This window comes from Rhinolophus sinicus, linkage group LG07 (genome assembly GCF_036562045.2).
Source record: "Rhinolophus sinicus isolate RSC01 linkage group LG07, ASM3656204v1, whole genome shotgun sequence".
Taxonomy (NCBI): Eukaryota; Metazoa; Chordata; class Mammalia; order Chiroptera; family Rhinolophidae; genus Rhinolophus; species Rhinolophus sinicus.
Window position 1 is genome coordinate 14,021,603 of NC_133757.1, and position 12,709 is coordinate 14,034,311.

General features: G+C 41.6%; 1 protein-coding gene across 4 annotated transcripts in view; it reads left to right on the plus strand.

The window, feature by feature from the left end:
* NRAP (nebulin related anchoring protein) overlaps nucleotides 1-12,709 on the plus strand; it is a 67,071-nt gene that overhangs the window by 15,524 nt on the left and 38,838 nt on the right. For 2 of the 4 annotated variants that reach the window (XM_019725185.2, XM_019725184.2), the window contains exons 12-17: nucleotides 1,803-1,907; nucleotides 3,368-3,475; nucleotides 4,522-4,626; nucleotides 9,681-9,779; nucleotides 11,014-11,118; nucleotides 12,480-12,587. In XM_019725185.2, coding sequence (XP_019580744.2) covers nucleotides 1,803-1,907; nucleotides 3,368-3,475; nucleotides 4,522-4,626; nucleotides 9,681-9,779; nucleotides 11,014-11,118; nucleotides 12,480-12,587 — 630 coding nt within the window. The remainder of the gene's footprint in view (nucleotides 1-1,802; nucleotides 1,908-3,367; nucleotides 3,476-4,521; nucleotides 4,627-9,680; nucleotides 9,780-11,013; nucleotides 11,119-12,479; nucleotides 12,588-12,709) is intronic. The other 2 variants (XM_019725186.2, XM_019725187.2) reach the window with 1 other exon arrangement.

Below are 12,709 nucleotides of genomic sequence, written 5' to 3' on the forward strand. Positions count from 1 at the left end.
AATAGTAGTGGGTGCCAAGGCAAGGGGTCTGCGTTTTAGATAACTCTTCCAGATAATTCTGATGCTGTAGACCAGAGGTCAGCAAATTACTGAGTGCCCAATCTGGCCCCCAGCCTATTTTTGTAAATAAAGTTTTATTGGAACACAGCCACATGATGTTTAAGTATTGTCTACAGCTCCTTTCAAGCTACAAGGGCAGAGTCAAATAGTTGATGTAGAGACTGTGTGGCCAGCAAAGTCTGAAATATTTGCCGTCTGGTCATTTATAGAAAAAGTTTGCCGAATCTTGCTCTTGACTCAGATCTAGATGGGTCCTTTGCAGTCTTTAGGCCCTCACTTTGTCATAGGCCCGGGCAAGTTAAGTGTCTTGTTCTGGTTCAGAGAGATTTAGAGACAGAACTGGAACCAGACCGCTGATAGTGCAATTCTACCACTCAGGAATAACTCTGTTACCATTTTGGCCTTTTTCTATGTGAATATACTGTAAACCAGTATATGAATATAAAAACATAGTTACACAGACTTCAACTACATATGTAGTTTTGTATACTGTTTTATTTGACGTCATATTGTGAGCATTATATGCATCTTGCATACTTTAGAAGGCATATCCCCACCATATATTTTATAAGGATAGCAAATTGTATTTCCTTTGGTAAGAGGTTGCAAGGGAACCTTCCGTTGCTTTTTTGCTCTTAAGTTTATCCAGTGAGACAAATCAGCCATGCATGCCTCTGTTAATGGTAATCGGCCTTCAGAGCCTTCTCCAATTACCTGGGATGACCAGGAGGCTATTTAATAACTAACCTCACATTTTGCATCCATCCACCCAGGGGAGCTCAACTAACCAACCCATTTCAAATGAGAAGACTCTCTGTGCGTCTATGAGTGATCTCATTTATTATGCTGCTTTGTAGAGTGACTTTTGGGGTTCAATTTTACGGACATATATATACAGAGAAGTGCACACATCATGAGTGTAACAGGAAGGATTTCTACAAGTGGACACATCTGTGTAACTAGCACCCAGAGCAAGGAACAGCACGTGACAAGAAGACCAGACACCCTCCTCACCATCCCCTCAGGCTCTTGTCCCCAAGAGTAACCACTGTCTTGATGTCTAAAATCAACTTTGCCATTTTTTTTAAAAAAAATTTTTATTAGTTTCAGGTGCACAAAACAATGTAATAGTTAGACATTTATCATTTACACTGTGTCAACCCCCTCCCCCATCCACTATCCGCCTGACATTGCACACAGCCATTACATTTCCACTGCCTCTATTCCTAATGCTGTACTCCGCTTCTTGTACACACACACACACACACACACACACACACACACACACACACACACATATATAAACTTGTAGTTGACATTCATTATTGTTCAGCTTCAGGTGTACAGTGCAGTGATCAGGCATCTACATCATCCCTGAGGTGGTCTCCCTAACGAGACAAGTATCCATCAGATACCCTACAAAATCTTTACAACATTATTGATTACATTCCCCAAATTAACTTTTCTCACCCCATGGAACTTTGCCATTTTTGAGTGTAAGGAATCTTACACGATTTCTTCTTGAAAGGGACTATATATTTTTAACTTTTAGGACCTGATTATTCACTGATCTATTATTTGAAAAGAAAACAACGTATTGTTAATCTACTGTATCCTATGCCTGGTATTTTTAAATCTTGGCTTGATAGTTTTCTAAAAATATCCTAGTAAAGTCCTGGTGACATTTTCAAGAGTGACGTTGGGTTTGGTTCTACTGTGCAATTGGTGTTTTGATTTCTAAGGTGGAATATAAGAAGGATCTGGAAAGTAGTAAAGGTCACAGTATCAACTACTGTGAAACACCTCAATTCAGGAATGTGAGCAAGATCTCCAAATTCACCAGTGATGTGAGTTTTGAATGCCTCAGCATTTGTGTGGGCTTTTCTATGACTTTAATTTCTAGATCTCCTGAGACGTAGTCTGTGAATGTATCTATGTGTCTTGGAGAAGCATGGCCTTTTAGGCGCAAAAGCATAAGAGTTTAGATTAAGATTGTCTGCTGGGACCGGTCCATGTTTAATTCTGTCACATCCCTCCCACACACTTGACCTTGAGTCCTCAGGGCAGCATCTGTCCTCTTGCATTCTTCATGTACAGCAGTATCCGGCTCCTAGTAGCACATGCTGGTGGGGAGGCCTGGCTGAGCATGCAGCATCCCTTTCCAATGCTGCTTTGTGCTTCCTAAATTAATCCACCTGCTCATTTAATCCACACAGACACCTGGAGAGCCAGATGTTTTCCCCCCATGTTACAGATAAGCAGATATATACTGGAGTGGCATTTGCAAATTTGGAAATTCTCAGAGGTCTGGGGATGTATCCTTGAGAACATCAGGGACGTATACTAGGTTATGTGATTTTACTTCTGTTGAGTTGCCCATCATAGTAGAATTTAAAGTCACGTGGGACTTTGTAAGGCTCAGTGAGGAATTTATTTTGCATACATGTAAAGGTTAACAGCACCAGCTTTGGAGCTGACAGACTTGGTTCCACAATTAGCCAAGGGGCCAACTGCTGACCTTGGGCACGTTGCTTAAGCTCTCCGAGCCACTTAGCCCACCTGTAAAATGGGAATGATAATAATTCCTGCTTGTAATGATTAATTGAGGTAAGTAGAATCATGTTTGATAAATAGTAATAGCATTCTGTTTAAATACTCTCAGTGCTTGGAAACTCAATGGCCTCCCAGGGTAGGTGATTTTAATGTCGTTTCATTAGAAGCCACCCACATTTTCCCATTCATGACTTCTTGTCATCCCATTTCGTTTTTCTCTTTATTTGGTATGCTGCATTTGGGACATAACATTATTATTTCACACGATTGTAGTAGTGACGGCTCTGTGACGTCAAATTTGCAGAATTTGGCAAAACTCAGGTTTCATGCTTCATCAGTTTAGAAATGGAGGTAATAGCATGTAGTGACTTGTACCAGCCCCCAGCTAGGTCTTTGCACAGGGTGCCAGCCCAATCAATGCTTGTCCATGGGAGAGCTCCACGCTTTCATGGTAGGTTTTCACCTTGGAAAAATCTGGTATACTTACAACTGAAAATGTTAAAAAAAAAAAAAAAAAAAAAAAAAAAGAGGCCTGTTTTGTGCTGTCTCTGCTCATCAGATTCCGTGTTTTCCTGTGTTCTTATGTGCTTGTCTCACCACCTTCCTGTGCTTTCTTGAAATTAAAAAACAATGTACTTTTTTTGCTTGTCTTGTTTTTTTTATTCAGTGATGTTTAGTGCATTAAGGTGAGTAGTTAGTCTTTGCGAAGTTGGGAAGAGAATGCTTTCGTTGAAAGTTTTGTGTTCCCATGTAGAATAAATATAAAGAAAACTACCAGAACCACATGAGAGGGCGCTATGAAGGAGTTGGTATGGACAGACGGACTCTCCATGCTATGAAAGTTGGAAGTCTGGCGAGCAACGTGAGTCCTTCAGTGAAGGGCCGAGAGGTCCTGGGGGTCTGTTGGAGTGCAGAGAGGTGGGGCATAAGGAATTCAGCCAATTCTTTTTCAACCTCCCTGTTTTAAAAATCAGTTTTCTATTGTGTAAAGACTGACCCATAAGAGCTTCTAAATGTTAACCAATACAACCAAGGCTGGTAAAAATCCTGGAAATGTTTTCCATAGCTTCAATTTATTTGTCTTAGCTTTCTCTGGTATGAAGCATAATCAGATGTATTGCAGATGATACAGTGCGGGGGAGCTTTCAATTTCCGAAAGATAAAGAGAAGTGAATGAGCAGAATTCCTATTGGAAATCCCTCAAATTTCCAAGCATTTGTAATTTCTTTGGAATTTGTTAGTCGGTTGGTTTGTTGGTTTGATGGGTCCATTCATTTATTTGATGATAGTGCCCATCAAAGACCTTCTTTGGTCAAGGCACTGGACAAGGTAGTGGGAAAACAAAACAGACCAGCTCTTGTTTTCCCCATAGCCTGTAATCTATTCATCTGTCTTTAGCTTTATCAATTCAGTTTACAGGTTTGCAAATGCCATGTTGTAAATCTTTGCAGTAAAGGACACTTTAAAAACAAAAACTGATTTCATTATTAAAACGTACAAATGTCAAATTTCTTCTGCTTGAGAATGTCAAATGTGACCTTAAAATAAATTTAAAACACTCTAAAGACTCTTGACTTTTCTAGCCAAGAAGCTATTCCATGGTATACTCATGTGCAAATGCTTCTTTTTAACAAAAACTACAAGTTTTTAACAAAACTATACATAATAAGAAAGATAACATAAATGTGCTACAGATGGAAGTTAACTAATTTTGGATTCATTAAGCAGAAGACTTCAAATTAATTGAAGGCAAAAGTGTGAACATAATTTAATTTTCTTTGGAGGTGATGAAACTGAATTAATTTTATTTCTGGTTATTTTTAAAAGCTATTTCCTATGACATTCAAACAAGGTCCAAAGTAAATGAGGGCTAATTTCTTTCTCGTTGTCCTTTTCTTGGTGTGTCAGGTCGCCTACAAAGCTGATTATAAACACGACATTGTTGACTACAATTACCCGGTGACTTTGACTCCTTCGTATCAAACAACAGTGAAACTGGTTCCCTTGAAAGATGTAAGTCCTCTTCCTTTCTGCTCTTTCCTTGTCACTTCCTCCTGTGGAGTGATCCTTAGGCAGCAAGACGGAAAGAAACAAGACACAACAGTTCCCAGGAGACGGAGGTATTGAGAAAGGGGCACTCTTTTCCACTAGGAAGAGCACGTATGTATGTTTGGAAAGTCTTAGACTTTCGGTATAAGGTGGGGACAACCCTGGTTTAATCCTGAAAATAACCTGAGGTTCAGTTTCTCCTCTTCGAACTTGGTGGACTGTGTTGGCTGCTGGGCACATTTAAGTAATTGTTCCTTAGCAATGATGAGCTTTTTTCTTTTTTTAAGTTTTGGAATGTGGTATGTGTAAGGACTGAAGGGAATAAAATAAAATGACTATACTCTGAGAGGAGGTGGTAACGATGACTCAGTTCTTTTCTCAGGAGCACTTGGGAAAAACATATGGAATAATCTGTAACAATTGTTACATCGATGATTTTATTTATTTATAGCTTGGCTTGTCCCAAATGGATAATTAATAATAGATTATGCATAATTAATTAAATTTATTGTTTTCTAATTATAGGAATTTTACTGCATGTTTATTACAGAATATTTAGAAACTACAGAAAAGCACAAAGATAAAAGTCATGTCCCATCTTAAAAAAGTACTTAAGGTAGCTTACAACTGAGTTGGTATCATGATTCTTTGTCAGTGAAAGTTATCTTAAATCAACCAGTAATTTAAATAATACTTTAACATATATTTAATAAATTCCCAGTGCTACTTTCCTGCACATTCCTTTGGAATTGGCCCAACTCTAGTAGTTGACCTGGGTTTTGGTAGTGGTAGATAGGTCTTCATATCTCTTTTGCTCAGAGTGGGGGCAATATTGGATGTAGTTGGGTATCTGCCATGTCTAATGCACACAGTTTATAGTCAACAAAGGACAATCATTGGCAAATGATAGTTTAATGGATGAAAGGGACTTTTTAAACACGTAACAAAGTCAGGAATGGGAAGTAGAGGGATCTAAAGGGCCTAAACTTTGCTTCTCTTTTTCTCGGGAAGTTTGGTTTCATTTCACCTTAATGAAACCCAAGATTAAACTTGACTGCCAAAGTTATTTCCTTTCTTTTTTTGCTCTCATACATTACCTGGGAAACTTGGGAGTCAAGAGCATTTCACTAAAATTTGAGTGTGTGCTCTTGCAGAAATCATGTTTAATCATGCAGACAAAGCGATGTAGAGTTCTACAATTGTGTAGTTCTATTGTAACATGACCTGCTTGCTATTATATTTGCCTACATAAGACTGTGGCTCAAACCAGGTACCTGAAATAGAACCAGCTCACTTCGGGAAATCTGAGAAAAGAACTCAACTAGACGGGATTAGAAATATCAACTGGAAGCAGAGGTGGTTCTAAACTGACTGGCAGCCCGTGAGCCAGATCCAGACCGCAGAAGTATATTTTGTTCGGCCACAAGTGTTTAAAAAAAATTGGACCAATATTTAGAAATTGGGAGAGTTCACATAAAAAATTCAAATTTTCACCTTTGTCTTGAAAAATCAGAAAACTCTGGGAACTGTGGCCCTAGTTCCTACATGGCAGCAATTGGCTGGGACTGAGTGGCAGCTGCTCTCCGCCATCGGATTCTCTTTTACTTTCCTGGCTCTTGCTTGATTTTGAGTTTATAGGGGCTTTGGTGTTCAGGACATTTGGGGAATCCATTATGAGAACATTTACAGTCTCTCGTTCTGTCTGGTAGTCTTAGAGGTAGTCAAATAGCTATGAAATTAACCCAGCACAGGTCCTTGATTAGAGCGCGTTCCCTTCAAATGGATTTTATAAACACTAATAGCACTAAAATGAGACTCTGTCCTCAGCAGAGACCCTTCAGAAAGTAGATTGAAGCAATGGCCAAGTATCTGAGATGTTGCACGGACGTGATTAGTCATGGAGACTGTTAATTCTGTCCTGCAGAGGAACGTCATTGTGCTCTGCCACATCCTTAATGCCAAATTATCGGGAAAGAATATGCCACTTAAAAAATACAGTGTTGTGACATTTTATCGTGCATCATTCTGAATTCTTATAGACTCTTTATTATGAGGTGATAATTTTTCACTCTGAATTAATACATTAGGAAGCCACTGTAATGTCTGATCTCATTGATAGTTGACATTGAAATGACTTTGTATTTCCTAGCTTTCCCTACATATCCCATGTGCAAAACTCAGAATGTGCAAAAACTTTTCTCCTTGAATCATTAACTGCAAAGCCCAAAGTGATGCTGTCCTTTATCACCAAACCCAGCAAAATACTCTGTGGCCCAGTGTCAGGAACACTGTTTTTCCTAGATCCTGTCCTACACATTAATTTGTAAGTCATTTGTTTGTACCTGGAGGACATTGCTCTGTCTAAACAATGTCAGCTCTAGCTGTGAGAAACCCCTCTTCCATCTGTAAAAAGAGCTAGTGATAGTTTCCAGTACCCTCGCTTTGGCAAACTAGGCTTGTAGGCTGAGAACCACTCTGGGAGGCAGAGTGCTCAGATTTGAATCCTACCCCTGACACGAGCTGCGTGACCTTGAGCAAGTCACTTCAGGTCTCTGTGCCTCAGTTTTCAACATTGTAAGGGAGGGGTAATAACACTGCCTCCCACAGGGGAGTTGCGAGGATGAAACACGTTACTATGCGTCAAGCACTTGTACCAGGCACGTAGTAAGTGCTATTTTTTAAGCCATAATTATTATTAGCTGATGTTGGGACAGGCAAGAATGGAGTGAGTACAGGAAGACATGTACGAGCTGGCCCATAGGTCTGTTTCACTTGGGTCACTGGGTTTTAAAAATATTGAACTATCTGCCAGTGTTTAAAAGTTGCAAGATTTTATATAATCATGGATTTCGGGTTCCTTTGGAATAATTGGAAAATCTCACCACTCTGCCCCACATTGATGCACAACTACTGTCTCCTCGAGCTGAGTAGCGACGGCTGCCCTTTGCCACTGTCCCCACCACTCCTTATGATTTGCCAACGAGGCCAAACACTGGCCTGGGCTAGTGCTTCATGTGTACCCAGCTAGTGGTCTTTTTGGCTCTCACAGACATCGGCACCTTTGTGTCGTCCCCCACGTTGCTGGCAATAGGAGGCAGCAGCAGGGAGACAGAATGGCAAAGACGTGAGACTCTAGTTGAGGCCGAAGGAAATGGTAGGAGAGTGCAGAGTGGGTCCCTGGGAAGGTCAGAGCCAACTGCCCAAGGAGTGAGCTGAGCAGCAGTAGGTAGGGGTCAGGACAGAGATGGCAGTAGGTAGGGGGATGCAGCCAAGAGATGCGGGGTTCTTAGACCCTCAGCCTAAAGCAGCTGTGACGCTGTGTGAGGTATGGGAAGGGGGGGCGCGCCTGGGCTTTGGGCAATACAACAGAAAGCCAGTGTACTCTACTCTCATTAATAGTTGACACTGAGATGGCCTTAGATTTCCTAGTTTTCCCTACAGACCCCATGTCCAAAACTCAGAATGTGCAAAACCTCCTCTCCTTGAATCATTAACAGAGGCGTGAAGACCTGGAGTGGGGTGTTCAGTGGTGATGTGATCACTGTGGACGCAGCCAGGGCCTACCCTGGAGCCTGCAGGTGGGGAGGCTCGGGTGTCCAGCGGGTCGGGGTCCATGGAGCAGGGACCCCACCCACATAGCTACGTGGGCAGGGCTGTGACTGAGTTTGCTGGCTCTGCAGAGTCAACACTGGCTGTTTGCTGAATGTATGAATGAATGAGCAGAAGGATAACGTAAAGGGGATCAGGAACGTCCCTGAGAAGATCAGGATTAGGGATGAGTTCATTTTCCCTCCTTTGCGTGACTTTACGAGCAACCTTGGTTAAATTGTGGAACAGGCCATTCGCCATTCACAACCTCCCCCTCTTTTCTTTCACCTGTCTGTACCCTGGCTCCACTTCTACCAGTACAGGTTTCTGGGCTCTCAGTCAGCTCACTTCAGCCCTCACCCTTATTACCTACCCTCAAGCCCCAAACACACTCCTTTACCTCTCTGTTCAAGTTCCCGTTCTCACTGCAGTGGATCTTAGGAAAATAAGATGATTGGATGAATATCTCCTCAGGTGCAAATGGCTAAGGATCCTTAACTCTCTGAAGGGAAAATTGTACTTTCAGAATAAAATTCCCTCACCCTCCATATCTGGAAGTAGTAGGAAGCCAGAGAGTCAAGGCACCAGGCTGCCCTGGAGATTCCCCTCCTTTCCTCTGAGCCCACATCTCTTATGATAGTGCCAAGCTTAGGACAGGTTTTGTTGGAGACTCCGGCAAGGTGGAAGTGAGGGCCAGGCCAGGCTGGGTGTACAGGGTGAAGACATGGTACGAGCGTCCTCACACAGCCATCATGCTCCATCACCTCCCGCTTAGACACACACATAGCTTTGGTTGGACTTTTTGTCTCACTTTCAGTTTTCTTTTCCTTTAAAATAACTATTTTCTTTTGAAATATAAGACATGTATAGAAAGGTACACTAAGTATTGATATCCAGCTTGCTTATTATGAACTGACCTCGGGGGTGCATTTCCAGGGGGAATGCCCCGAGTAATAGAATTGTTGGGGCTCAGGGGATGCAGACATACCAGAACCCCACAGGTTCTCAAAGTGGCTGTGCCTACCTGCACTTCCCCCAGCAGTGTGCTGAGAGTTCCCACAGCTCCACAGTCTCGCCAACAGTTAGTATTGTCCTCAGTTTAAATTTTTACTCTTGAGGGGTATGTGGCGGAGTGTCTCGCTGCGGTGTTACCAGGCGTTTCTCTGATTTATGACGTGGATGAGCACCTCTTCCTGTGCTCACTGGCCGTTTAGTTGGCTTCTTTTATGAGCTGCCTGTTCAAGTCACTTGCTTTTCAATGTACTGTGTTCCTATCTGTGGGCTTGCCGTGTCTGTTGGTCTGCAGTTGGAATCTTTGATACTTTTTCTAGTAATTTGAGAATTGCAGCTCTGTTGGGCTTAGGGGGAGAGAGCTCAGCAAATCTTAGAGGAAGTATGAGTGACATCTTCCTGTGCCTCTTTTTACCCAGGTCAACTACAGGCAAAGCATCGACAAGTTGAAATACAGCTCTGTGACCAACACACCTCAGATCATTCAAGCCAAAATCAATGCCCAGCAACTGAGTCATGTAAGTGACCTGACCTGCTCTGCTGGGGGTGGGGGACTGGTAATTGCTTTGTGGCCTCTGGACATCTGGCTCCTCAAAGATTTGACTTTCAGTAATGGTGACACATGTCTTATTACAATTGTGAAATGACCCCTCTCAATGTAAACGTTTTGCTCAGGAAAATTTCACATACATTCAAAGAGTAGTGTAATGAATCCCCATGCATCCATCACCCAGCTTCACCAATTATCAACTCATGGCCAGTCTTGCTTCAACTACACGCCTGTCCACTCTGTTCCCCTCCTATATTATTTTGAAGAAAATCCCAATTATTATACAATTTAACCTATAAGAATTTTAGTATGAATCTCTAAAAGATAAAAATAATTTAAACATACTTATACAATTTTAATATGCCACACCAGTAATTCTCAATATCACTAATGTTCAGTTATCATTCAACATTCCAATTGTGTCATAAGGTTATAATTTTTTTTTTACAGTTTGTTTGAATCAGAATCCAGATAAGGTCCACGCTTTGTGATTGCTTGATATGTTTTTTAAGACTCTTTTCATCTTTAGGTTTTCTTCTTTATCTCTTTTTTTGCAAGCTGTTTGTTGAAGAAACTGGATTGTTTATCCTGTAACATTTGCCTCAGTCTGAGCTTTGTCGACTGCATCCCGATGAGGACTTCCTGTGTTCCTCTGGCCTCCAAATGTCCTATAAAATAATAGTTGGGTCTATAGACTTGATCAGGTTCAGGTTTAATTTTTGAGTAAGACTGTTTCTCAGGCAATGCTCTGTTCTACCACTGGGAGTCACGTAATGTCTGGTTGGCTCTTTCTGTGTGACTTAAGATGGCTTTTTCTCAGTGTGGGCAGGCATCTGATAATTTCTCTCTGAGTATTCACCCTGCATGTGGCAAGCTGTTTAGCCCTGCAGCAAGTTGAAAAACTAAGTTGTGTTCCCCATGTGCTTCAAAGAGGAGCTGGTGAAGTGGCTACAGGGAAATCCTTTGTGACCTCCCAACTTCAAATATCTATGAGTTGTTTTACTTTGCATTGACATTTTTCAATCTGTTAATTTAAAACATAAATAAAAGTACAGGTTTCCTTGTAAAATGACTTTTCCAGAAACTCCTTCTCTGCTTTGAGTCTAAGAGGAAAGTGAAAAAGAGAGTGTTCTCTCAGAAATTCTCATTGGCCCATATAGAAACCTTGCATTTACCCTGCGGGCTTATTTTAAATTCAACAGGTGAATTACCGCGCTGACTATGAGAAAAATAAGCTGAATTACACATTGCCCCAGGATGTACCTCAGCTGCTGAAGGCCAAAACCAATGCCGAACTCTTTAGTGAGGTAAGCAGGCAGCGTGGGTGGGCGTATGTACAGAGATGGACGTGAAGATAGCAGTCCCAATGAGCCAGGACCATTCTGCTAATGGAAGAGGTTCATCCAAGACACCTACCATGTTATAACTTTGAATTTTGCTGGCACGTGGTAGTTCACTGGGGATAAGTTGATCATAGCAATTTAATTCTCATTATATGAGCACATGTACATGAACACATAGACACAAGCATCACCATCACCATCATCACCATCACCATCATCACCATCATCATCATCGTCATCATCACCATCACCATCACCATCATCACCATCACCATCACCATCCTTACCATCACCATCGCCATCACCATCATCACCATCACCATCACCATCATCATCATCACCATCACCATCACCATCATCACCATCATCATCATCACCATCACCATCACCATCACCATCATCACCATCATCATCATCACCATCATCATCATCGTCATCATCATCATCATCATCCTGGTGACCAGAGCTTTGCTATGTAGAGAAAATTTAAGTTTTAAGAAAATCAATCTTAATCACCGGATTCTTACTGGAGTCCCAAATGGGCTATGATTGGGCTTTCATTGTAGATGGGATTTGTGGGGCAGGAGAAAAGAAAAGGAACTAATGTTTGTTGAGTACTTGTTCCATGCTGGGCACTGAGGTAGGCAATTTGCGTATGGAATTATTCAATGGTTATAACCCCAGAAATTAGTTTTTGTAGGGACATAATGACATGGGCTTTGGTATCAGATAACCTGGGTCAGATGTTGGCACCACCATTTTTAACCCATGACCCTATGTAAGGTTTTAATGTCTCGGAGCCTCATAGACCTAATGTGAACATTTGTTGTTGATGAGTAGAAGGCACTTAGAGAAGGGCCATTAAACAGTAGGTGCTGTTACCATGGCATTGTCATTATCAATACCTTGTATCTCTGTTGCACTTTATCAGCTTACGCTCTGTTTCATATACTATATCCGATTCATTCTCATATCAACTCTGAGACACATTACTACCGGTATGATAGTCTTTTTGCAAGTGGTCAACTAAGGCATAAAGTAATTCGCCCAAGGTCACATGATCAGGAAACACCAGAGCTAGGATGCGCACACAGGGCTTCTCTGTGTCCTGTCCCATTACCACTGCCCTGTATGGCCCAACAGCTACAGAATCAATTAAGTGTCTTAATAATTGCTATGATCCTTTTGATAATAACACCAAGATTCTGGTCTATAGACAGACAAAAAAAAACCCAACTTTGCTCTCCCCCCCCCCTTAATTTTTCTTCAACTTTTGACAGGAATATGAATAGTGACTCTATTCAACCTGTGCTTTTGTTTGTCAGGTTAAATACAAAGAAGGCTGGGAGAAGACCAAGGGGAAAGGATTTGAGATGAAGCTGGATGCCATCTCTCTGCTGGCCGCCAAAGCTTCCGGAGAGCTTGCTAGCAATGTGGGTTTCCTCTTATTAACTCAGAAATGCATAAGAAATGGTTCCGGTAAAATGTCAGTGGCCCTGCAGAAAAAAGACACACACACACAAAAAGACAGTTAATGTTGTAAACATCACAGTAC